Here is a 25,471-nt window from a genome sequence, read left to right as displayed (position 1 = left end):
AAGAACTTTTTCACCCAGAGGGTGTTTGGAGTCTGGAACTCACTGCCTGAAAGGGTTGTGGAGGCAGGAACCCTCACAACATTCAAGAAGCATTTGGATGAGCACTTGAAATGCCATAGCATACAAGGCTACGGACCAAATGCTGGAATATGGGATTAGAGTAGACCGGGCTGATGGCCGGCGCGGACATGATGGGCCGAAGGGCCTCTATCCGTGCTGTATAACTCTATGACTCTATTAGGCAGTGGAGTGCCAGACCACGGTATACCACATACACTAGTTGTGTTTGGTGGACTTGTTTCCACGACGGTGGACAGGGTAACTTTGAAAGTGAGAGGCTGTTTGAGATCTGGTGAGGATAAACGTGTTGAGTGAATGCAAGACAAGAATGGAGCATTGACGATGGCCTTGGTGGAAAGGAGAGTGAGTTGGGGTAGTTTTTTCCAAGGGAGAAAAGGTCAGGGATGCCTTTGAGAATGTCAGAGGAAGGAGATGAGATGAAGAAGTGATCAGAAATGGTGCTGTTGGCGTTGAGACCTAAATGTGATGACAAGGTTGAGGTGGTTTGTTTGTAGGTAGTGAGTTTGAGGGATGTGATGCAGATGGAGAAATTGGAGGTGACCGATGGCAAGTTCAGGTGGTTGAATTCATTGAGGAAGAATTGATCCGTGAAAAGACTGTGCACAGTAGGGAACGTGTTTTAGTTCCAAAAGGTTTGGAGGGGAGAGGAAGCAAGCAATGAACATCTTGGAGAGTGGAAGGGTCGTAGGGAGTGATGTGTTTGAACTTGGAGAAAGTACCAGAGGTGTATGGAGTGTCAAGATGAGAACTGGAGCAGTGTGGATTAAAACGTGGTGATATGGTCTATGACAAAAACTTTCCTGAAGTACATTTGCTTTGATATCATAGCATATACAATGTAACTTGCATTAACCTACTATTTTTACTTGTGATAGTTTCCTTGCTACATCTGTCCAGTGCTGCTATTTTACAGTAATATTACTGGCTTCCTTTGGCGCTCTTAAGTTGTGCAACTCCTTTCAGACTTCCCTCCAAGTTCTTCCAGTAGTTGACGCTGAGTTTTCATTCTCTGACAGGTTCGTAATATCATAGTAGGTACAGCACAGGGGGAGGTCATTTGGTCCATCGTGCCTATGTCTGCTTTGAAAGAGCTATCCAATTAGTCCCATTCCCCTGCTCTTTCCCCGTAGCCCTGTAAATTTTTTCCCTTCAAGTATTTATCCAATTCCATTTTGTAAGTTACTATTGAATCTGCTTCCACCACCCTTTCAGGCAGTGCATTCCAGATCATTACAACTCGCAGCGTAAAAAAATGTTTCCTTATGTAGCCTCTGGCTCTTTTGCTGATCCCCTTAAATCAATGTCCTCTGGTTACCAACTCTTCTGCTACTGGAAACAATTTCTCCTTATTTACTCTTATCAAAACCATTCATGATTTTGAACACCCATCAAAGCTCCCCTTAACCTTCTCTGTTCCAAGGAGAACAGCTTCTCCATTCTCTCCACATAACTGAAGTCCCTCATCCCTGGCACCATTCTAGTAAATCACTTCTGCACCCTCTTTAAGGCCTTGACATCTTTCCTAAAAGGTGGTGCCCAGAATTGAACACAATACTCCAGCTGCCGCCTAACCGGTGTTTTAAAAAGGTTTTGTATAACTTCCTTGCTTTTTTACTCTATGCCTCTATTAATAAAGCCTAGGAGCTCAAATGCTTTTTTAACAACCTTCTCAAGTTGTTCTGCCACCTTCAAAGATTTGTGTACATACACCTCCAGGTCTCTCTGTTCCTACACCTCCTTTAAAATTGTACCATTTAGTTTATATTGCCTCTCCTCATTCTTCCTACCAAAATGCATCACTTCACACTTCTCTGTGTTAAATTTCATTTGCCATGTATCTGCCCATTTCACCAGTCTGTCTGTCTTCCTGAAGTCTGTTACTATCCTCCACATTGTTTACAACATTTGAGAGTTTCGTGTCATCTACAAACTTTGAAATTATACCCTCTATAGTCATCTATACGTGTTGCTTCCAGAACATGCTGGTGGCAACTGTCCTGGGCTGGGTTTATCCAGTATGCATTTGCAGGGCCTGATCAGTGAAATAGGACTTATGAATTTGCTTTTCAGGCCTTGCACACAAACACTCTGCATTTCACTGCTTGATAAACAAAAGTTTTGTTGTGTGACTGACGAAGTGGCTTGTTAACTGCTTGAGAAGTGTGAAAGGATCAAAATTACAGGTGTATTTCGGTGAAAACGCCTCATACAAAATCATGTGCATCCACTATTTGGTTTGAAGGTTGTAACATACTTGGAGAAGGAGGCCTTTAACTATCTTTTTTGAAAATATGGCCTATATTGAGTATTTAGTGGGAGATTCCCAAAACTTAAGGGTGACTCACATCACAACATTCCAAGTTAATTGAGCAGCTAGCAAGTTATAGATTATCTCCTAAATTTCTCTCAGGATTGAATACCTTGTGTACTGAAAGGTCATGATGCAGAGTTAAAGCTCCAGCGTTTACTTTTCTTGATTGAGGGGGGAGAATAGATAGTAGAACTGATTGTACTTTCTCTATCTCTGGTATAACAATGTCAATTCTGGTCTTGTGTTACCTGAAAGAAAATTGAAAGATCTTGTACTTGCGAATATCAGTAATGCATTAACTGTTCCTCCTACGAAACATGGCAGCTGATCTATTTCCATCGACTATACTGGAAGTTCTGGGCACTCCATAGGAGTAAAATTATTAAAATAAATTTGTTTATGGCCAAAATGTGTCCTTAGTTATTTCACATTCAAAGGTTAAAGTGTTGCGTTTATTTAATCAGCATATAAATCTGTCACTTGCTGCAACTTATTTTGTTCTTTATATTAACCACTTAGTTGTATATGAGTTTATCAGAGAATTTTAAAGTGCGCTTGTCTACATAAGAGACTGTACTTCAACAAGTTATCATTGGGCTTAAATCAGTTTGGGCCATCCTAAGGATGTGATAAGGTGACGGTTCCTTGAAGGAGCTATTCACTGAGTTTCATTCTCCTGCCCTTTCTTCATACCCTTTAAAAAATTTTATTTTTCAAATCTTTATCCACTTTTAAAAGCTACAATGGATTTTGCTTCTACTGGTGTTTCTGGTAGGATATTCCTTGTTCTAACAGCCCTGTGAATTCAAAAAAATCTCCTTAACTCTCCCTTCATTCTTTTGGTGATGATCTTAAATTTATGCCCTTTAGTCACTGATCAGTGGAAATATTTTTTCCTGATTTACTTTATTGAAACCTCTCATAATTTTCTAACCTTCCTTGCTCTAAAGAGCCCCAGTTTCTCTAGTCTCTTACAACAAGCATCTTATCTAAATTCTTATCCCTAATATTTTCTGCAGCCTCTCCATAGCCTTGACGTCCTTCTTAAAGTAAGGTGCTTAAGCTGTACACAATATTCTAACTGTTGCCTAACTGATTATTTGTATAAGGTTAGCATTATCACTTTGCTTTTTAATGCTGTACCAATATTTATAAAACCTAGTATCCCATATACTTTTTTTTAATCAAAGAGAGCGATGCTACATTTTGGTATGGAATTTAATTGTGAATGTAGTTGGTGTTTCACAGACTACTTTTTAAAAAAAAAAATTAAAACTAAAATTGTGTTTTGCTTTTGCAGTTTGCAAATCCAGACTTTTTGCAACCAATTTCAGATGTAGTTGATGAAGTAATACAAAACTGTCCCATAGATGTTAGACGTCCATTGTATAAGGTAATAAAATTACTGTTTCCTAAAAAAAAAAGTTCTTTTCTGCAGTGCCTCTGCTAAGCACTTCATAGGTGAGATGCAAAGCCTGGATCTTCATGTATTGCCCGACAATGTGTACAAACTGCAATCTTGGAATATCTTCAAACAAGCCTTTTCTAATGAGTCCCACATGAAATTCATCCTTTTCTTTTAAGATGCAAATAAAATACTCAATGCACATCGGGTTACTGTTTTTGTTTTTCTTGATAATTTTCTCCCCTGTTCATCTTTCCTGAAGGGGTTGACAACTTGCTGGGGTACAGTTCCATGGGAGCTGGGAGCCAGTCTCCATCGAGTACCTCTTCCATGTGGCCATTAATAATGTGTGAGCTTTGATGTGTGTCGTAGACTATTTGACTGGGGGAGGGGGCCACCACAGCTGTGGCTGATGTTGCACTCAGCTGATCGCGCATATACACTTCCAGCTTGGGTCACAAGTTAACACCAAGGAGCAAGAACACTGGCAGATTTTCCACTTCCTTCGCTCGGGGCACTGAGATCAGCATACTCAGTACAGACTGGTCACATCTGGTATATGTGACCGGTCATTGGGGGAGACAGCATTTTGTCGAGGTTTACATCACAGAAGGAGGCCAATGTACCCATTGTGTCTGTGCTGGCTCTTTGTTAGAGCATTCCAAAATGAATTCTGCTACCCTGCACTCTCTCCATAGCCCTGTATCTTCCTCTGCTTCAAATATTTATCCAATTGTCCCTTAAAAGATGCAGTAGTCTTTGCCTCAGCCATTCCATACTCCCGACAACTCGTTGCGTAAAGAAGTTTCTCTTAACCTGTCTCCCCATTCTCTGTAACCATCTTAATTGATGACGCCTCATCGCTGACTCCCCGGCCAGAGGCAATAATCTTTCCCTATTCACTTGATCAAAATCCTTTTATAATTTTAAAAGCCTCCATTAAGTCTCCTTTGATCCAAACAAAATTGTCTCAATACCTCAAGTCCCTTCTTATAAACTAGTTTCCCATTCCTGGCATCATCCTGGTGATCTCTATGCTGTACTTGGCTATAATGTCCTTTCTATAAGAAGTACCCAAAACAGTGCATAGTACTGTGGCTTAACCATTGCTCTGAAACAATTTATAATGACTTCTTTACTGTTGTACTCTATGCCCTTATTTATAAAACGCAAAGTGCTGTTTGCCTTCTTCATGGCTTTATCTACCTCAACTCACGCTTTCAGGGGATTATGTATTTGAACCACTAGGTGTCTGGCCATTCAACATCCAGTAATTTTACACTGGCCTGTTTCTGTGCTGTAAATTCAATCAGCTCAACTGGTCTATGCCGGTGTTTATGCTCCACACGAGCCTCCTCCCACTCTACTTCATCTAACCCTATCAGCATATCCTTCTATTCCTTTGTCTCTCATGTACTTATCCAGCTTTTCCTTAAATGCATCTATGCTATTCGCCTCAACTACTCCATGTGGTAGCAAGTGGTTACATTCTAACCACTCTCTGGGTAAAGAAATTTCTCCTGAATTCCCTATTGGATTTATTAGTGACTAACTTATATTTATGATTCCTGGTTTTGGACTTTTTTTTTCCCCATTTCACCACCCCCGCCACCCCCCCCCCTAAAAAAAAAAGAGAAAACATCTTCTCTACGTCTACCCTATCAAACCCCTTCATAACTTGAAAGACCTCTATTAGGTCACCCCTTAGCCCTCTCTTCTAGAGAAAAGAGCTTCTGCAAGGCTTCTTTTATTGACTTAAGAACAGCAGCAGCACAAAAAGTGAAGGACACTGCCTATTACGCACTTAACTCTTCAGAAAAGGTTTTTATGTGGATTGTTTTCCCTACCTACTGTTTCGGGTTTATGCTCCAAGAGCTAGGTGGCACTGCTGCACAACTGGTAAATTGCTTAATTGAACCAAGCAAAAAATGTTTTTAACATGTACAGTTTTGTTTTTTTCTTTTCGCTGATGCTGTTTAAATATAAACATTTCAGTTTTATGCTGTCTGTGTTCTCTTTATATGCATGGGTATCTCACGGGGTGGGGTGGGAGAGCTCGTGTTGAGCGATATGACATGCAGCACATGAAAGTAAAAATTCTTTAATTTTTTTAATTAATTCTATCTTGTAGAATATAGTTCTTTCTGGAGGATCGACGATGTTTAGGGATTTTGGACGTCGTCTGCAACGAGATCTAAAAAGAGTAGTGGATGCAAGATTAAAAATTAGTGAAGAACTTAGTGCTGGTCGAATTAAGGTGAGTTGACATCTAATCCTATTATTTTCCTATATCAAGCTTAGATAATTTAGAAGATCCAACTATAAATATAATTCTCCTTTAGATATATTTTTAACACCAACCTTTTTAAAGGCCTGATTTATAAGCTATCTGTTAGTAGACAAACACAGAATACAGGTACTAAAATGGACATGTCTTGTAGATGCTGTGAGAGAGAACTACTTGCCAAGGAAAATGTATTAAACAACTCCTGTCTTTTGATGTCGGTATAAGCAATACTTTTATCTTTGAGAAGGTTGACCTGTTTAATGTGTACTTTTGTCTGATTTATTTTAAAATCCACATTATGGATTTGTAAAGGAGTATTTGGGTTGGCTTAAGGAACAGAGCAAGTTTAATCTAATTGAGTAATTTGCTCCGAGATTAATTTTTATTCTTTGAATGTATATTTCATTTTAAGAAACGGCATTCAAATATGTTGAGGCAAACGGGCTGTGATGAAAATGTGACCAATTTGAATTCTGGCATCTGTATTTTCAGTTTCCTTTCTCTAAATACATAGAATACCTAGACGCTACAACACAGAAACAGGCCATTGGGCCCAACCAATCCATGTGAACATTTACCTTCTACGTGAGAAAATAGTTCTAATCACATTTATCCACCCTGTTCTCTTATCTCTTTGACCCCTTTTCTTTCATCTGTCAATCCAATCTAATCTAGAATGTTTTTACAGTTTCTGCCTCAGCCATTAACTCTGGAAGTGAATTCCACAGCCTCACAACTATGTAGAGAGGTTTATCCTTTTTGTTCTAAATCTCTTAACATTCAATCTTGTATCTATGGCCCCTCGTTCATAACCCTTCGACTACTGGAAACAGTCTGCTTCTATCTATCCTGTCATAACCATTCATAATTTTAAATACTTCGATCATATCGTCCAGAAATCTGTTATAATGGTGGGGGGGGGGGGAGAGGCGGAGAACACAATTTTGCAAATAAAACGCCCCAATTTTTCAAATGTTCAAAATTTAATTACATTGATTAAACTGGATGAAACAAAAGTTAAATGGGGAAAATTTCAAAAAGTACGACCAAAGGAATTAATTTATTTTTCCCCGTTACCGAACAGTAATGATGGTGAAACCTTGTAACTGATTCAGAATGCTTTTAAAGACTGATTTTTAATTTTAATCTTTATTCAATAAGCCTAAGCCAATTGAGGTTCAGGCGATAACCCACCACATGCAGCGGTATGCAGTTTGGTTCGGCGGCTCCATGCTTGCATCAACGGTAAGTGGACAAAATAATTCTTACAGAAGACTTATTTACTAAGCTTGTAAGAAAGTTCTGTGGTTCGGATAGGAAAGTCTGTGTGTTTTGTATAGTTTTTAATGCAACTTAATTTTAGCAAGTCGTATTAATTTTCTTTAAATGCTGCTGTGCCGACGGGATGCTTAACTCTCTCTAAGCCATTGCACTGGACAAGTACCACCCTTTGGCCATATAAGATTGTGACATATAAAATGTGTTAATATGCAACTGAACATTTTAGGCTTCAGTTACAGTGCCACTTTCAATTTGATGCAAAACAGTTTCAGTATAATATAACTCCAACAACTCCTGCTTGGTACAAAGCAGCATTTGATTCTCTTTAATGTTATAAAGGCAGATGTTCTCTTTACATTAATAATGAACTGTCCGGTACTGATGGTATCACAATACTCCTCTGAGCTGGATAGCTGAGGTATCACCGCAGCCTTAGAAATGCATGGTTCCGTAGCATGCGATTTAAAAAAAAATTGAAGAACTGCATTTCTTTGAGATGGAAATTCTATTGGGACTTTTTTCTTAGTGCCTGTTCAACAAAATTAATTGGGGGGGGGGGGGGGGGGAAGAGAGAGGAAAAAACTGATATAGTTGATTGTCCTTAATGGAGGCTGATTACAGAGAAATGAGTGGACCAGACTTGGGACTACAGTAAAGCCTGTATAAATGGACATTCCCAAAAAACAGACACCTGCAAAAAATGAACACTTATTGAGAGACCCGAATAACTTGCAGGGTAAAATATACAAGAGGCACTCTGAAACCACGGACACTCGCAAAATACAAACTACGGACAGCCTTCGATGCACCAAGCCCTTTTACAACTTAAAACACGGCACACAGCCTGTTGCAAAGCTGCTGTATCCGGAACTTTCACTGAGCCAGGATCACAGCTGCTTCCCCTTGCAGCTTGCTTCCTTTCTGCCTCCAAATTCTCGTGAGGTCAGTGCGAGGCAGCAACTGATTTTTTGAAAGAAATGGCTTTTGTGGAATGGGGAGCTCTTTACCCAGCGCGCATAGCGGCAGAGAAACCGCTCTATCTCTGGGATTGAATGCTTGCACGGCTCTGTCCCAGGGATAGAGCAGTTTCTCTGCCGTTATGGATGCTGGGTAAAGGACTCCCCATCCTACTGAGAATTTTTACAGTACATACAATGACCATTTTGAAAATAAGGACACCTGTTTTTTTTTAAAAAAAGACAGCTGATGCTAGTCCCTAAAGTATCCATAATTTCCAGATTTCGCTGTATATGAATTGTGAGTGTGAAGTTCCTGGTTGGGGGGGGGAGGGGGGTGAAGAAAACATTGGGGATAGAAATTAAAAATAAAAATTGATATTGTAAAACATCTAATTTATCTGCAATATCATGCTTGCATTTTTTTTCTTTCTTTTCTCCTCAACAGCCTGAGTTTTACCAAGTGTGTCATACAAAAAAAGATTATGAAGAATTTGGGCCTAGTATCTGTCGGCACAACCCAGTTTTTGGCGTGATGTCGTAACTGCAGCATAGGAAACAAAGGGCCTGCTACAGGACAGGATGGGTGTAACAACTGATGGGTTTGTACCACTGCTGAATTGGAATCTGGACATTTGTACCTGGGATGCTTATACTATAGGGTTTGACACTGTCTGGAATCATTTCTACTAAACTCACCACGTGCCAGCTATTTATATTCTTGCAACGTCCCTTTGTTCTCCTATATAAGCTTACTAGACAAAGTGTTTTGGATTAAAGGTATAGTACGCACATTAATCTAAAGTAGTTTTTGAAAAGCAATGCTGGCAGCATTAATCCTCCCTTTCTAGTGAAGGAATGAAAAGGTTCAATTAAAGGGATTTGTTTCCCTTTTGTAAATATGGAGAGATATATTGCAGATCATGTGACAGAGTTCTGTTTATATTTCATAATTTTTTTTGTATTCTGGGATTGAAACTGTTTCTCAGCACAATACTGACAAGTGTGATGTGTATTAATATATACAATTGAACATTTTGGACTTGGAAATATGGAGCTCCTTAGCATGTACAGTTTGTTTAAAAAAAAAATGAAAATTTTCTCTTGGGACAATTTTTTTTTTGAAAAAAATTGACCCTCAAGTTCATTCTGTTTTCAGTTGACAGTATTGGTTATAATATCATGTCTTATGAACGTTGGTGCTTCTTATATAGTTATTTATTACCAGTATTTCAGGGTTGTTTTTTTTTTGTTGAGCCAGGATATAGAGAGAAATGTTAAATATTTTGAGATTATAATAGACAGATGAAATGCTACCATGCACCATTCTAATAAAGGCACTTCACAATCCATATGTTCAAGGACTTTGTTTTTTCATCTTTCATAAGGACTTGTCTTTACTGGATGTTTACCGTCTACTACTGTTAATCTAGTCATTTTTTGCACTAAAAAAATTTGAAGTGATTCTAATTAAGGAACTTGAAATAAAACAGCAAAAGAGGATTTCTTAGTGCTAAAAAAAATTAATTATCCAGTAATTTGAATTAAATGACTTTGAATTCACAGGAGTAAACTGTAAATAATTTCAATATCCTACTACTTGTTACTTAAATATCTTAAAATAATGTACTTCAGTATTTACAGACAAATTTTTGATCAGCAAGGCAGTCAAAGGATATGGGGAAAGAGCGGGAAAGTGGAGTTGAGGTAAAAATCAGATCAGCCATAGGAACAGGAGTAGGCCATTCAGCCACTTGTGCCTGCTCCACCATTTGATAAGATCATGGCTGATCTGTGATCTAACTCCATATACCTGCCTTTGGCCCATATCCCTTAATACCTTTGGTTGCCAAAAAGCTATCTATCTCCGATTTAAATTTAGCAATTGAGCTAGTATCAATTGCCGTTTGCGGAAGAGAGTTCCAAACTTCTACCACCCTTTGTGTGTAGAAATGTTTTCTAATCTCACTCCTGAAAGGTCTGGCTCTAATTTTTCGACTGTGCCCTCTACTCCTAGAATCCCCAACCAGCGGAAATAGTTTCTCTCGATCCACCCTATCTGTTCCCCTTAATATCTCATAAACTTCGATCAGATCACCCCATAACCTTCGAAACACCAGAGAATACAACCCCAATTTGTGTAATCTCTCCTCGTAACTTAACCCTTGAAGTCCGGGTATCATTCTAGTAAACCTACGCTGCGCTCCTTCCAAGGCCAATATGTCCTTCCGAAGGTGCGGTGCCCAGAACTGCTCACAGTATTCCAGGTGTTTGTATAGCTGCAGCATAACTTCTGCCCCCTTGTACTCTCATCCTCTAGATATAAAGGCCAGCATTCCATTAGCCTTATTGATTATTTTCTGCACCTGTTCATTACACTTCAGTGATCCTTTGGACAACCACTGTTTTTAACTTTTTACCATTTAGAAAGTACCCTGTTCTATCCTTTTTTGATCCAAAGTGGATGACTTCACATTTGTCCACATTGAATTCCATTTGCCACAGTTTTGCCCATTCACCTAATCTATCAATATCGCTTTGTAATTTTATGTCTTCATCTACACTGCTTACAATGCCACCAATCTTTGTGTCATCGGCAAACTTAGATATGAGACTTTCTATGCCTTCATCTAAGTCGTTAATAAATATTGTGAATAATTGAGGCCCGAAGACAGATCCCTGCGGGACTCCACTAATCACATCCTGCCAATGTGAGTACCTACCCATTATCCCTACTCTCTGTCGCCTTTCGCTCAGCCAACTTCCTAACCAAGTCCGTACTTTTCCCTCGATTCCATGGGCTTCTATCTTAGCTAACAGTCTCTTATGTGGGACTTTATCAAATGCTTTCTGGAAGTCCATATAAATAACATCCATTGACATTCCCCTGTCCACTACTTTAGTCACCTCCTTCAAAAATTTAAATCAGGTTTGTCAGGCACGACCTACCTTTCACAAATCCATGCTGGCTCTCTCTGATTAACTGAAAATTCTCGAGGTGTTCAGTCACACTATCCTTAATTATAGACTCCAGCATTTTCCCCGCAACAGATGTTAGGCTAACTGGTCTATAATTCCCTGGTTTCCCTCTCTCCTTTCTTAAAAAGCGGTGTGACATGTGCAATTTTCCAATCTAGAGGCACAGTTCCTGAATCTAGAGAACTTTGCAGATGCCCTAACTATAATCTTCCAATGTGCTCACCTATTTCCTTTAAAACCCTGGGATGGAAACCATCTGGTCCTGGGGATTTGTCACTCTTTAGTGCTATTATTTTGTTCATTACTGTTGCTTTACTTATGTTAATTTTATTGAGTCCCTGTCCCCATTTCAATATTAGTTGATCTCATTAAATGGCAGAGCAGCCTCGAGAGGCCATTGGCTTACTCCTGCTCCTATCTCTTATGGTCTTATTTATTTGGCTTCCAACTGCCTGCAAAACATTGTTCTATTTTCTGGGGACAAGCAGGACTCGAGAAATTGATTTTTCTTTTGCAACTTTTTTTTGAAGTTCCCGGTACTCTTTTCTGGCTTGACTACTAGGATTTGTGGTCGTTGCCAGACATTTGGATTTTACATATGTATGGAAGCTCTTTAAAGAAATTAGCCATACTTTGACAGTCTAGAAGAGTTGATGTACTTCCTGATCCTGATGGAGACTAGTAGTCCAACTCTCACATCAATATGCAGGTCATCTACTTGGAATTACATAGAAATTACAGCACAGAAACAGGCAATTTGACCCAACTGGTCTATGCTGGTGTTTATGCTCCACATGAGCCTCCTCCTACTCTACTTCATCTCACCCTATCAGCTATTCTTACAAAGGAGTGACAATAGGAGGGTGTGAATTGACGTTTTGCCTGGTCTAGTAGGAATATACTTGCTGCTTGCTTTACTTCCTTAAAATATGACAATAAGTTATGGAAGAGTTTAGAAAGAGTCTAATCACCTCCCCTTGACATTCAATGGCATTACATCGCTGAATCCCCCATCATCATCCTGGGGGTCACCATTGACCAGAAACTTAACTGGACCAGCCACATAAATACTGTGGCTACAAGAGCAGGCCAGGGGCTGGGTATTCTGAGGCGAGTGACTCACCTCCTGATTTCCCAAAGCCTTTCCATCATTTACAAGGCACAAGTCAGGAGTGTGATTGAATACTCTCCACTTGCCTGGATGAGTGCAGCTCCAACAACACTCAAGAAGCTCGACACCATCCAGGACAAAGCAGCCCGCTTGATTGGCACCCCATCCACCACCCTAAATGTTCACTCCCTTCGCCACCAGTGCGCTGTGGCTGCAGTGTTTACCATCCATAGCATGCACTGCAGCAACTCGCCAAGGCTTCTTCAACAGCACCTCCCAAACCCGCGAACTCTACCACTTGGAAGGACAAGGACAAGGGCAGCGGGCACATGGGAACAGCACCACCTGCACGTTCCCCTCCAAGTCACACACCATCCCGACTTGGAAATATATCGCCGTTCCTTCAGCGTCGCTGGGTCAAAATCCTGGAACTCCTTTCCTAGCAGCACTGTGGGAGAACTTTCACCACATGGACTGCAGAGGTTCAAGAAGGCAGCTCACCACCACTTTCTCAAGGGCAATTAGACATGGGCAATAAATGCTGGTCTTGCCTATGACGCCCACGTCCCATGAACGAATAAAAAAAACTCAGAATGGTGTAAAGGAGATGTAAAAGAGGCAGGGAGTAAAAGTGGGCAACTTAAAATACAATTAGTAAAAACAAAAATTTGTGAAACGTAATGAAGTATTCAAAACTGGGGCTGATTTTGTATTACGAAACCAAGCTATCTACCAAGGATTAGTATCATAGTATGTTACAGCACAGGATGAGACTATTTGGCCCATCGTGCCTGTGTGGCGCTTTGAAAGAGCTATCCAATTAGTCCCACTCCCCCGTTCTTTCCCCATAGCCCTGCAAATTTTTTCCCTTCAAGTGTTTATCCAATTCCCTTTTGACAGTTATTATTGAATCTGCTTCCATCACCCTTTCAGGCAGTGCGTTCCAGATCACAACAACTTGTTGCGTTTAAAAAAAAAATGCTTCCTCGTGTCGGCTCTTTTTTTTGCCAATCACCTTAAATCTGTGTCCTCTGGTTATTGACCCTTCTGCCACTGGAAATAATTTCTCCTCATTTACTCTATCAAAACAGTTGATGATGTTGAACACCTCTATTAAATCTGCTCTAAGGAGAACAACCCCAGCTTCTTCAGTGTCTCCACATAACTGAAGTTGCTCATCCCTGGTACCATTCCAGTAAATCTCTTCTGCACCCTCTCCAAGGACTTGACATCCTTCCTAAAATGTGGTGCCCAGAATTGAACACAGTGCTCCAGCTGAGGCCTATCCAGTGTTTTATAAAGCTTTAGCATAACTTCCTTGCTTTTGCACTCTATGCCTCTATTAACAAAGCCCAGGATCCCATATGCTTTTTTAACAGCCTTCTCAACTTTTCCTGCCACCTTAAAAGATTTGTGTACATACACCTCCAGATCTCTCTGTTCCTACACCTCCTTTAAAATTGTACCATTTAGTTTGTATTGCCTCTCCTCATTCTTCCTACCAAAATGTATCACTTCACACTTCTCTGCATTAAGTTTCATCTGTCATGTATCTGCCCATTTCACCAGACTGTCTGTCCCCCTGAAGCCTGTTACTATCATCCACATTGTTTACTACATTTGAGTTTTGTGTCATCTGCAAACTTTGAAACTATTCCCTGTATACTGAAACAAAAACGGAAAATGCTGGAAATACTCAGCAAGTCAGGCAGCATCTGTGGAGAAAGAAACAGACCATAAGCGATAGGAGCAGGAGTAGGCCATTCGGCCCCTCGAGCCTGCTCCGCCATTTAATGAGATCATGGCTCATCTGATTTTTTTTACCTCAACTCCATTTTCTCGCCCTTTCCCCATATCCTTTGACTCCCTTGCTGATATAAAATGTGTCTAACTCAGCCTTGAATGTATTCAATGACTCAGCCTCCACAGCTTTTTGGAATTCCAAAGATTTACGACCCTCTGGGAGAAGAAATTCTTCCTCATTTCCGTCTTAAACGGGCGACCCCTTATTCTGAGACTATGCCCTCTAGTTTTAGATTTCCCCATGAGGGGTAACATGCTCTTAGCATCTACCCTATCGAGTCCCCTCCCAATCTTGTATGTTTCAATAAGATCTCCTCTCATTCTTCTAAACTCCAATGAGTATAGACCCAACTTGTTCAATCTTTCCTCTTAAGATAACCCTTCCATGCCCGGAATCAACCGAGTGAACCTTCTTTGAACTACCTCCAATGCAAGTATGTCCTTCCTTAAACAAGGGCACCAAAATTGTACGCAGTACTCCAAGTGTGGTCTCACCAGCACCCTGTACAGTTGTAGCATAACTTCCCTGCTTTTATACTCCATCCCCCTAGAAATAAAGGCCAATATTCCATTTGCCTTCCAAATGTTGACTTTTTGTGTTTCATGTATGAGGACACCCAGATCCCTCTGTACTGCAGCATTTTGTAGTATTTCTCCATTCGAATAATTTACCTCTTTATTTTTCCTCCCAAAGTGGATGATTTCACATTTTCCCACATTATATTCCATCTGCCAAATTTTTGCCCATTCGCTTAACCTGTCAATATCACTTTGCTAAACGGTGGAAGCAACATGCCATAGACAGAGCTAAGCGATTCCACAACCAATGGATCAGATCAAAGCTCTGCAGTCCTGCCACATCCAGTCGTGAATGGTGGTGGACAATTAAACAACTAACAGGAGGCGGAGGCTCTGTAAACATCACCATCCTCAATGATGGCGGAGTCCAGCATGTGAGTGCAAAAGACAAGGCTGAAGTGTTTGCAACCATCTTCAGCCAGAAGTGCCGAATGGACAATCCATCTCGGCTTCCTCCCGATATCCCCAACATCACAGAAGCCAGTCTTCAGCCAATTTGATTCACTCCCCGTGATATCAAGAAACGGCTGAGTGCACTGGATGCAGCAAAGGCTATGGGCCCCGACAACATCCCGGCTGTAGTGCTGAAGACTTGTGCTCCAGAATTAGCTGAGCCTCTAGCCAAGCTGTTACAGTACAACTACAACACTGGCATCTACCCGACAATGTGGAAAATTGCCCAGGTACGTCCTGTCCACAAAAAGCAGGACAAATCCAATCCGGCCAATTACTGCCCCATCAGTCTATTCTCAATCATCAGCAAAGTGATGGAAGGTGTCGTCGGCAGTGCTATCAAGCGGCACTTACCAATCACCTGCTTACTGATGCTCAGTTTGGCTTCCGCCAGGACCACTCGGCTCCAGACCTCATTACAGCCTTGGTCCAAATGTGAACAAAAGAGCTGAATACCAGAGGTGAGGTGAGAGTGACTGCCCTTGACATCAAGGCAGCATTTGACCGAGTGTGGCACCAAGGAGCCCTAGTAAAATTGAAGTCAATGGGAATTGGGGGGAAAACTCTCCAGTGGCTAGAGTCATACCTAGCACAAAGGAAGATGGTAGTGGTTGTTGAAGACCAATCATTTCAGCCCCAGGACATTGCTGCAGGAGTTCCTCAGGGCAGTGTCCTAGGCCCAACTATCTTTAGCTGCTTCATCAATGACCTTCCCTCCATCATAAGGTCAGACATAGGGATGTTCGCTGATGATTGCACAGTGTTCAGTTCCATTCGCAAACCCTCAAATAACGAAGCAGTCCGAGCCCGCATGCAGCAAGACCTGAACAACATCCAGGCTTGGGCTCATAAGTGCCAAGTAACATTCGCGCCAGACAAGTGCCAGGCAATGACCATCTCCAACAAGAGAGAATCTAACCACCTCCTCTTGACATTCAACGGCATTACCATCGCCGAATCCCCCACCATCAACATCCTGGGGGTCACCATTGACCAGAAACTTAACTGGACCAGCCATATAAATAGTGTGGCTACAAGAGCAGGTCAGAGGCTGGGTATTCTGCGGCAAGTGACTCACCTCCTGACTCCCCAATGCCTTTCCACCATCTACAAGGCACAAGTCAGGAGTGTGATGGAATACTCTCCACTTGCCTGGATGAGTGCAGCTCCAACAACACTCAAGAAGCTCGACACCATCCAGGACAAAGCAGCCCGCTTGATTGGCACCCCATCAACCACCCTAAACATTCACTCCCTTCATCACCGGCGCACTGTTAAAAAGACACTTTGTGTCCTCATTGCAACTTGCTTTTCCACCTATCTTTGTTTCGTCAGCAAATTCATCCAAGTTCCTTGATCCAAGTCATTGATATATATTGTAAATAGTTGAGGCCCCAGCACTGATCCCTGTGGCGCCCCACTAGTTACAGATTGCCATTTTGAAAATGACCCTTTTATCCCGACTCTTTATAGAATCATAGAATCATAGAAGTTACAACATGGAAACAGGCCCTTCGGCCCAACATGTCCATGTCGCCCAGTTTATACCACTAAGCTAGTCCCAATTGCCTGCACTTGGCCCATATCCCTCGATACCCATCTTCCCCATGTAACTGTCCAAATGCTTTTTAAAAGACAAAATTGTACCCGCCTCTACTACTGCCTCTGGCAGCTCGTTCCAGACACTCACCACCCTTTGAGTGAAAAAATTGCCCCTCTGGATCCTTTTGTATCTCTCCCCTCTCACCTTAAATCTGTGCCCCCTCGTTATAGACTCCCCTACCTTTGGGAAAAGATTTTGACTATCGACCTTATCTATGCCCCTCATTATTTTATAGACTTCTATAAGATCACCCCTTAACCTCCTACTCTCCAGGGAATAAAGTCCCAGTCTGTCTAACCTCTCCCTGTAAGTCAAACCATCAAGTCCCGGTAGCATCCTAGTAAATCTTTTCTGCACTCTTTCTAGTTTAATAATATCCTTTCTATAATAGGGTGACCAGAACTGTACACAGTACTCCAAGTGTGGCCTCACCAATGCCCTGTACAACTTCAACAAGACATCCCAACTCCTGCATTCAATGTTCTGACCAATGAAACCAAGCATGCTGAATGCCTTCTTCACCACCCTATCCACCTGTGACTCCACTTTCAAGGAGCTATGAATCTGTACTCCTAGATCTCTTTGTTCTATAACTCTCCCCAACGCCCTACCATTAACGGAGTAGGTCCTGGCCCGATTCGATCTACCAAAATGCATCACCTCACATTTATCTAAATTAAACTCCATCTGCCATTCATCGGCCCACTGGCCCAATTTATCAAGATCCCGTTGCAATCCTAGATAACCTTCTTCACTGTCCACAATGCCACCAATCTTGGTGTCATCTGCAAACTTACTAACCATGCCTCCTAAATTCTCATCCAAATCATTAATATAAATAACAAATAACAGCGGACCCAGCACCGATCCCTGAGGCACACCGCTGGACACAGGCATCCAGTTTGAAAAACAACCCTCGACAACCACCCTCTGTCTTCTGTCGTCAAGCCAATTTTGTATCCAATTGGCTACCTCACCTTGGATCCCATGAGATTTAACCTTATGTAACAACCTACCATGCGGTACCTTGTCAAATGCTTTGCTGAAGTCCATGTAGACCACGTCTACTGCACAGCCCTCATCTATCTTCTTGGTTACCCCTTCAAAAAACTCAATCAAATTCGTGAGACATGATTTTCCTCTCACAAAACCATGCTGACTGTTCCTAATTAGTCCCTGCCTCTCCAAATGCCTGTAGATTCTGTCCCTCAGAATACCCTCTAACAACTTACCCACTACAGATGTCAGGCTCACTGGTCTGTAGTTCCCAGGCTTTTCCCTGCCGCCCTTCTTAAACAAAGGCACAACATTTGCTACCCTCCAATCTTCAGGCACCTCACCTGTAGCGGTGGATGATTCAAATATCTCTGCTAGGGGACCCGCAATTTCCTCCCTAACCTCCCATAACGTCCTGGGATACATTTCATCAGGTCCCGGAGATTTATCTACCTTGATGCGCGTTAAGACTTCCAGCACCTCCCTCTCTGTAATATGTACACTCCTCAAGACATCACTATTTATTTCCCCAAGTTCCCTAACATCCATGCCTTTCTCAACCGTAAATACCGATGTGAAATATTCATTCAGGATCTCACCCATCTCTTCTGTTTTCTGTTAGTTAGCCAATCCTCTATCCATGCCAGTATATTACCCCCAACACCATGAGCTCTTATCTTGTGCAGTAATCTTTTATATGGCACCTTATCGAATGCCTTTTGGAAATCCAAAAATACTGCATCCATTGGTTCCCCTTTATCCACCTGCCCGTTACCTCCTCAAAGAACTCTAATAAATTTGTCAGACATGACTTCCCCTTCATAAAACCATGTTGACTCTCCTTGATTGTATTATGAGTCTCCAAATGTCCTGCTACTTCTTCCTTAATACTGGATTCTAGCATTTTCCCAACGACAGATGTTAGGCTAACTGGTCTGTAGTAACCTGCTTTCTCTATCACTCCCTTCTTGAATAGGGATGTTACATTTGTGGTTTTCCAATCCACTGGGACCTTTCCAGAATCTAGTGAATTCTGGAAGATCACAACCAATGCATCCACTATCTCTGTAGCCACTTCCTTTAAGACCCTCGGATGCAAGTCCAGAGGACCTGTCAGCCTTTAGACCCAATAGTTTACCTAGTGATAGTGATTGTTTTTAGTTCCTCCCTCCACTTTGCCCCTTGATTTTCTACTATTATTGGTATGTTATTAGTGTCTTCTACTGTGAAGACAGATACAAAATATCTGTTCATTTCCTAGGAACATAGGAACAGGAGTAGGCCATTCAGCCCCTCGTGCCTCGTGCCATTTGATAAGATCATGGCTGATCTGTGATCTAACTCCATATACCCCCCTTTGGCCCATATCCCTTAATGCCTTGATTCCAAAAAGCTATCTATCTCCGATTTAAATTTAGCAATTGAGCTAGTATCAATTGCCGTTTGCGGAAGAGTTCCAAACTTCTACCAACCTTTTTGTGTAGAAATGTTTTCTAATCTCACTCCTGAAAGGTCTGGCTCTAATTTTTAGACTGTGCCCCCTACTCCTAGAATCCCCAACCAGCAGAAATAGTTTCTCTCTATCCACCCTATCTGTTCCCCTTAATATCTTATAAACTTCGATCAGATCACCCCTTAACCTTCGAAACTCCAGAGAATACAACCCCAATTTGTGTAATCTCTCCTCATAGCAACCCTTGAAGTCCGGGTATCATTGTAGTAAACCCAGGCTGCACTCCCTCCAAGGCCAATATGTCCTTCCAAAGGTGCGGCGCCCAGAACTGCTCTCAGTACTCCAGGTGCGGTCTAACCAGGGTTTTGTATAGCTGCAGCATAACTTCTGCCCCCTTGTACTCTGGTCCTCCAGATATAAAGGCCAGCATTCCATTAGCCTTATTGATTATTTTCTGCACCTGTTCATGACACTTCAATGATCTATGTACCTGAACCCCTAGATCCCTTTGGACATCCACTGTTTTTAACTTTTTACCATTTAGAAATTACCATGTTCTATCCTTTTTTGATCCAAAGTGGATGACCTCACATTTGTCTACATTGAATTCCATTTGTCACAGTTTTGCCGATTCACCTAATCTATCAATATCGCTTTGTAATTTTATGTTTTCATCTACACTGCTTACAATGCCACCAATCTTTGTGTCATCGGCAAACTTAGATATGAGACTTTCTATGCCTTCATCTAAGTCGTTAATAAAAATTGCGAATAACTGAGGGCCCAAGACAGATCCCTGCGGGACTCCACTAATCACATCCTGCCAATGTGAGTACCTACCCATTAACCCTCTCTGTCGCCTTTCGCTCAGCCAACTTCCTAACCAAGTCCGTACTATTCCCTTGATTCCATGGGCTTCTATCTTAGCTAACAGTTTCTTATGTGGGACTTTATCAAATGCCTTCTGGAAGTCCATATAAATAACATCCATTGACATTCCCCTGTCTACTACTTTAGTCACCTCTTCAAAAAATTCAATCAGGTTTGTCAGCCACGACCTACCTTTCACAAATCTATGCTGGCTCTCTCTGATTAACTGAAAATTCGCGAGGTGTTCAGTCACCCTATCCTTAATTATAGACTCCAGCAATTTCCCAACAACAGATGTTAGGCTAACTGGTCTATAATTCCCTGGCTTCCCTCTCTCTTCATTCTTAAAAAGCAGAGTGACGTGCAATTTTCCAATCTAGAAGGACAGTTCCTGAATCTAGAGAACTTTGAAAGATTCTAGTTAGGGCATCTGCAATGTGCTCACCTACTTCCTTTAAAACCCTGGGATGGAAACCATCTGGTCCTGGGGATTTGTCACTCTTTAGTGCTATTATTTTCTTCATTACTGTTGCTTTATTTATATTAATTTTATTGAGTCCCTGTCCCCGATTCAATATTAGTTTTCTTGGGATTTCCGGCATGCTATTCTCTTTTTCTACTGTAAATACTGACGCAAAGAAATCGTTCAACATGTCTGCCATTTCCCCATTGTCAATGACAATATCCCCACTTTCAGTTTTTAAGGGGCCAACACTGCTCCTAACCACCCTCTTTATCCTAATGTAATTATAAAATTTCTTCGTATTGGTTTTGATATCCCTTGCAAGTTTCTTTTCATACTCTCTTTTTGTAGCTCTTACTATCTGTTTTGTGACCCTTTGTTGAACTTTGTATCTTTCCCATTCACCAGGATCTGTGCCATTTTTTGCCTTTTTGCCCTTTCCTTATGTCTTATACTGTCCCTTACCTCTATAGTTGTCCATGGCTGTTTTTTTCCTCTGCCATTTCCTTGTTTTCCATTATTATTTCCCCAGTCTCAACCTCGAAGGGACCAATGTTTACTTTAGCTACCTTCTTCCTTTTTATATACTTGTAGAAGCTTTTACTGTCAGTTTTTATATTTCTTGCTAGTTTACTCTCAATTTATTTTCTCCCTCTTTATTATTCTTTTAGTCATCCTTTGCTGGTTTTTAAAGCTTTCCCAATCTTCGGGCTTACCAGTAACCTTTGCCATATTGTATGCTTTTTCTTTTAACCTGATACCAACCTTGACTTCCTTAATTAGCCATGGTTGGTTCATCCTTTTTTGTGGAGTCTTTCCTCCTCACAGGGATATATTTTTGTTGCGAGTCATAAAATATCTTTTTAATTGTTTGCCACTGCTCATCCACCATCATACCATCTAATCTGTTCACCCAGTCCACTTTAGCCAATTCCTCCCTCATTGCTTCATAATCGCCCTTATTTAAGTTTAATACAGTAGTTTCAGACTCAAGATCCTCGCTCTCAAACTAGATGTGAAATTCTATCATGTTATGATCACTGCTTCCCAAGGGATCCTTTACTTTGAGATCATTAATTAATTCTGTTTCGTTACCCATTACCAGATCCAAAATGGCCCGTTCTCTGGTTGGTTCCCCGCCATATTGGTCTAAGAAACAGTCCCTAATACACTCTATGAGCTCCTCCTCAGGGCTATTTTTGCCAATTTGATTTGTCCAATCTATGTGAAAGTTAAAATAGCCCATGATTATTGCATTACCTTTTTTACAAGCCCCCCTTATTTCCTGATTTATATTTTGCCCTACAGTGTAGCTACTGTTAGGGGGCCTATATACTACACCCACCAGTGATTTCTTTCCCTTGCTATTTCTTACCTCCACCCAAATTGATTCGACATCTCGATCTTCTGAGCCAAGATCATTTCTCACTATTATACCAATTTCATCCTTTATTAACAGAGCTACCCCACCACCTTTACCTTTTCTCCTATCCTTCCGAAATGTTAAATAACCCTGAATATTTAGCTCCCAACCTTGGTCACCTTGCAACCACGTCTCTGTAATGGCCATGAGATCATACCCATTTGTTTCTATTTGTGCCATCAATTCATCTATCTTATTACAAATGCTGCGCGCATTCAGATAAATAACCTTTAATTTTGTCTTTTTCCATTCTTTCCTACCCCGGCCCCATTTGCTAGTGCACTCTTATATTTGTACGCTCTGTCCCTTCCTGACACATTCTGTTTATCATTACCCCCATCACTTTCCTGTACTACTTCCTTGTCTTTTCTCTTTATCAATCTAAACTTCGCCCCACCTGAGCCCTTCCCCCTCTATTTAGTTTAAAGCCTTCTCTACCGCTCTGGTTATTCGGTTTGCCAGAACACTGGTCCCACCATGGTTCAGGTGAAGCCCGTCCCAACGGAACAGCTCCCTCTTTCCCCAGTACTGGTGCCAGTGCCCCATGAATCGAAACCCACTTCTCCCACACCAATCTTTGAGCCACACATTCATCTCTCTGATCTGATTTACCCTGTGCCAATTTGCACGTGGCTCAGGTAATAATTTGGAGATTATTACCTTTGTGGTTCTGCTTTTTAATTTAGTCCCTAGCTGCTCAAACTCCCTCAGCAGAACCTCTTAGTCTTACCTATGTCGTTGGTACCTACGTGGACCACGACAACTGGATCCTCCCCAGTTAACCTTTTGTCAGAACTGACTTGCTGACTATTTCCAGCATTTTCTGTTTTTATTTCAGATTTCCAGCAGCAGTTCTGACGAAGGGTCATCGACCTGAAACATTACCTCTGTTTCTTTCTCCACAAATGCTGCCTGACTTGCTGAGTATTTCCAGCATTTCCTGTTTTTATTTCAGATTTCCAGCATCCGCAGTATTTTGCTATTGACCCTGTATACCAAAGTCCAGTTCATTAAAATATATCAAAAAGAGCAGTGGCTCTAATACTGATCCCGAGGGAACACCACTGTATACTTCCCTCCAGTCTGAAAAACAACCATTCACGCCTACTCTCTGCTTTCTGTCCCTTAGACAGTTTTGTATCCACGCTGCCACTGTCCCTTTAATCCCATGGGTTTTAATTTTGCTAACAAATCTACCATGTGGTACTTTATCAAATGCCATTTAAAAGTCCATATACACAACATCAACCACACTACCTATATCAATCCTCTCTGTCACTTCATCAAAGAACTCAATCAAGTTAGTCAAACACAATTTTCCTTTAACAAATCCGTGATAACTTTAATTTATTAGCTCATACTTTTCTAAGTGATGATTAATTTTGTCCCAGATTATTGTCTCTAAAAGTTTCCCCACCACTGATGTTCGGCTGACTGGCCTGTAACTGTTGGGTTTATCCATCTCACCTTTTTTTTGAACAAGTGTTTAACATTTGCAATCCTCCAATCCTCTGGCACCGCCCCCATATCTAAGGAGGATTGGAAGATTGTGACCAGAGCCTCCGCAATGTCTACCCGTATTTCCCTCAGTAACCTAGGATGCAGCCCATTTGGACCGGGTGACTTTTCTACATTGAGTACTGCCAATCTTTTAAGTACCTCTTTATTTTTATCCTATTCAATATCACTAATATTTCCTCTTTTTACTGCTACATTGGCAGCATCCTCTTCTCTAGTGAAGATGGATGCAAAATATTCATTTAGTGCCTCAGCAATACCCTCTGCCTCCAGAAGATCTCCTTTTTTGTCGCTAATCGGCCCCACCCTTTGACTATCTTTTTACTATTGATGTGTTTATAAAAAAACTTTTGGGTTCCAATTTATGTTAGCTGCTAATCTATTTTCATACTTTCTCTTTGCCCCTCATTCCCTTTTTTAGATCTCCTCTGTACTTTCTGTATTTAGCTTAGTTCTCTACTCTATTATGAACCTTACATTTGTCATAAGCCTCCTTTTTCTGTTTCATTTTAATCTCTATATCTTTAGTCATCCAGGGAGCTCTAGCTTTGGACTTTCTTCCATTTCCCCCTCATGGGAATACGTCTTCTCTGTACACGAACCATCTCCTCCCTGAAGGCCTCCCATTGTTCAACTACTGTTATGCCGACCAATTTTTGATTCCAATCCACCCAAGCAGGATCCTTTTTAATTCACTTAAATTAGCCCCCTTCCAGTTAAGTACTTTTATGCTTGATTGTTCTTTGTCCTTTGCCATAACTATTCTAAACCAAATGATATTATCATCAGTTCCCCAAATGCTCCACTTGCCCCACTTCATTCCCAAGAACTAGATCCAGCACTGCTTCCTACCTCTTCAGGCTGGAAACACACTGATCAAGAAAGTGCTCTTGCATATGTTTCAGGAATTCCTCCCCCTCTTTGCTCTTTACACTGTTACTGTCCCATCTATATTTGGATAATTGAGGTCCCCCATTATCACTACTCCTATTGTTCTTGCATCTTTCTTTGATTTGCCTGCAAATGTGCTCCTCCATCTCCCTCCCACTATTTGGTGGCCTATAGTATACACCCAGTAGCGTAATAGGTCCTCTATTGTTCCTTAATTCTAACCAAGTAGATTCTCTCTTTGACCCTTCAACTAAATCGTCCCTATCCAATGCTGTAATAGTTTCTTTGATCGACACTGCCACATCTCTCCTTTCTTTCCTGTCCTATCTTTCCTGAATACCTTGTAGCCAGGAATATTAAGTACCCAATTCTCACGTCCTTTAAGCCAGGTCTCTGATATTGCCATTATATCATAGTCCCATATGGCGACTTGAGCCTGCAGCTCCCCAACCTTATTTACCACATTACATTAATTTACGCAAATGCACCCCAAACTCATCATAGACTGCCTTGCATTTGCCCCCTGTTTGATCCCTCCTATTTCTGAACTATTCTTTACTCCAGTGCTATTTGTCTCTCCCAGTCCTCTCTGCACCTTATTTCTCCCCTCTAATGTTTCATCCTGGTGCTCATCTCCCTTCCAAATTAGTTTAAACCCTCCCCTGCAGCACTAGTTGCCAGGTTTCTGTTTTCTATCCTAATACAGAAAGATGTGGGTAAATTTTAACCCAGAGCCGGGGAGGGGGCAGGGGCAGGAGGGGAGGAATTCCTGACGGGAAACCCGAAACGGTATGTATGATTTTGATGTAAGGATGTTGTTTATTTTTTTTTGTTGGTTTCCCGCGACAAGCCAGCCTGATTAACAGGCCGGCCATCAGTCGGACAGGAGAAGAGCCAGGAAGCGGATGCAAGGAGGTAAATCTTAGATGGGATCGGGAGTCTTGTGGGGGGGGAGCGGGGAAGCGGGAGTCACCGGGGTGGGGGTGGGGGCGAGGCGGGAATCATCGG

The 25,471-nt window shown here is 41.4% G+C and overlaps 1 protein-coding gene across 2 annotated transcripts in view; it reads left to right on the top strand.

The window, feature by feature from the left end:
- The window catches only part of LOC137344994 (actin-related protein 3B), a 79,437-nt gene extending 69,766 nt beyond the window's left edge, over window positions 1-9,671 (top strand). For both annotated transcript variants that reach the window (XM_068008330.1, XM_068008322.1), the window contains 4 exons: window positions 3,693-3,785; window positions 5,929-6,054; window positions 7,246-7,329; window positions 8,770-9,671. In XM_068008330.1, the coding sequence (XP_067864431.1) occupies window positions 3,693-3,785; window positions 5,929-6,054; window positions 7,246-7,329; window positions 8,770-8,865 (399 nt within the window). In that variant the 3' untranslated portion in view covers window positions 8,866-9,671. The remainder of the gene's footprint in view (window positions 1-3,692; window positions 3,786-5,928; window positions 6,055-7,245; window positions 7,330-8,769) is intronic.
- Window positions 9,672-25,471: the final 15,800 nt, after the last annotated feature.

This window comes from Heptranchias perlo, chromosome 2, assembly GCF_035084215.1.
Source record: "Heptranchias perlo isolate sHepPer1 chromosome 2, sHepPer1.hap1, whole genome shotgun sequence".
NCBI lineage: Eukaryota > Metazoa > Chordata > Chondrichthyes > Hexanchiformes > Hexanchidae > Heptranchias > Heptranchias perlo.
This window is presented reverse-complemented; position numbering and strand designations above follow the sequence as displayed.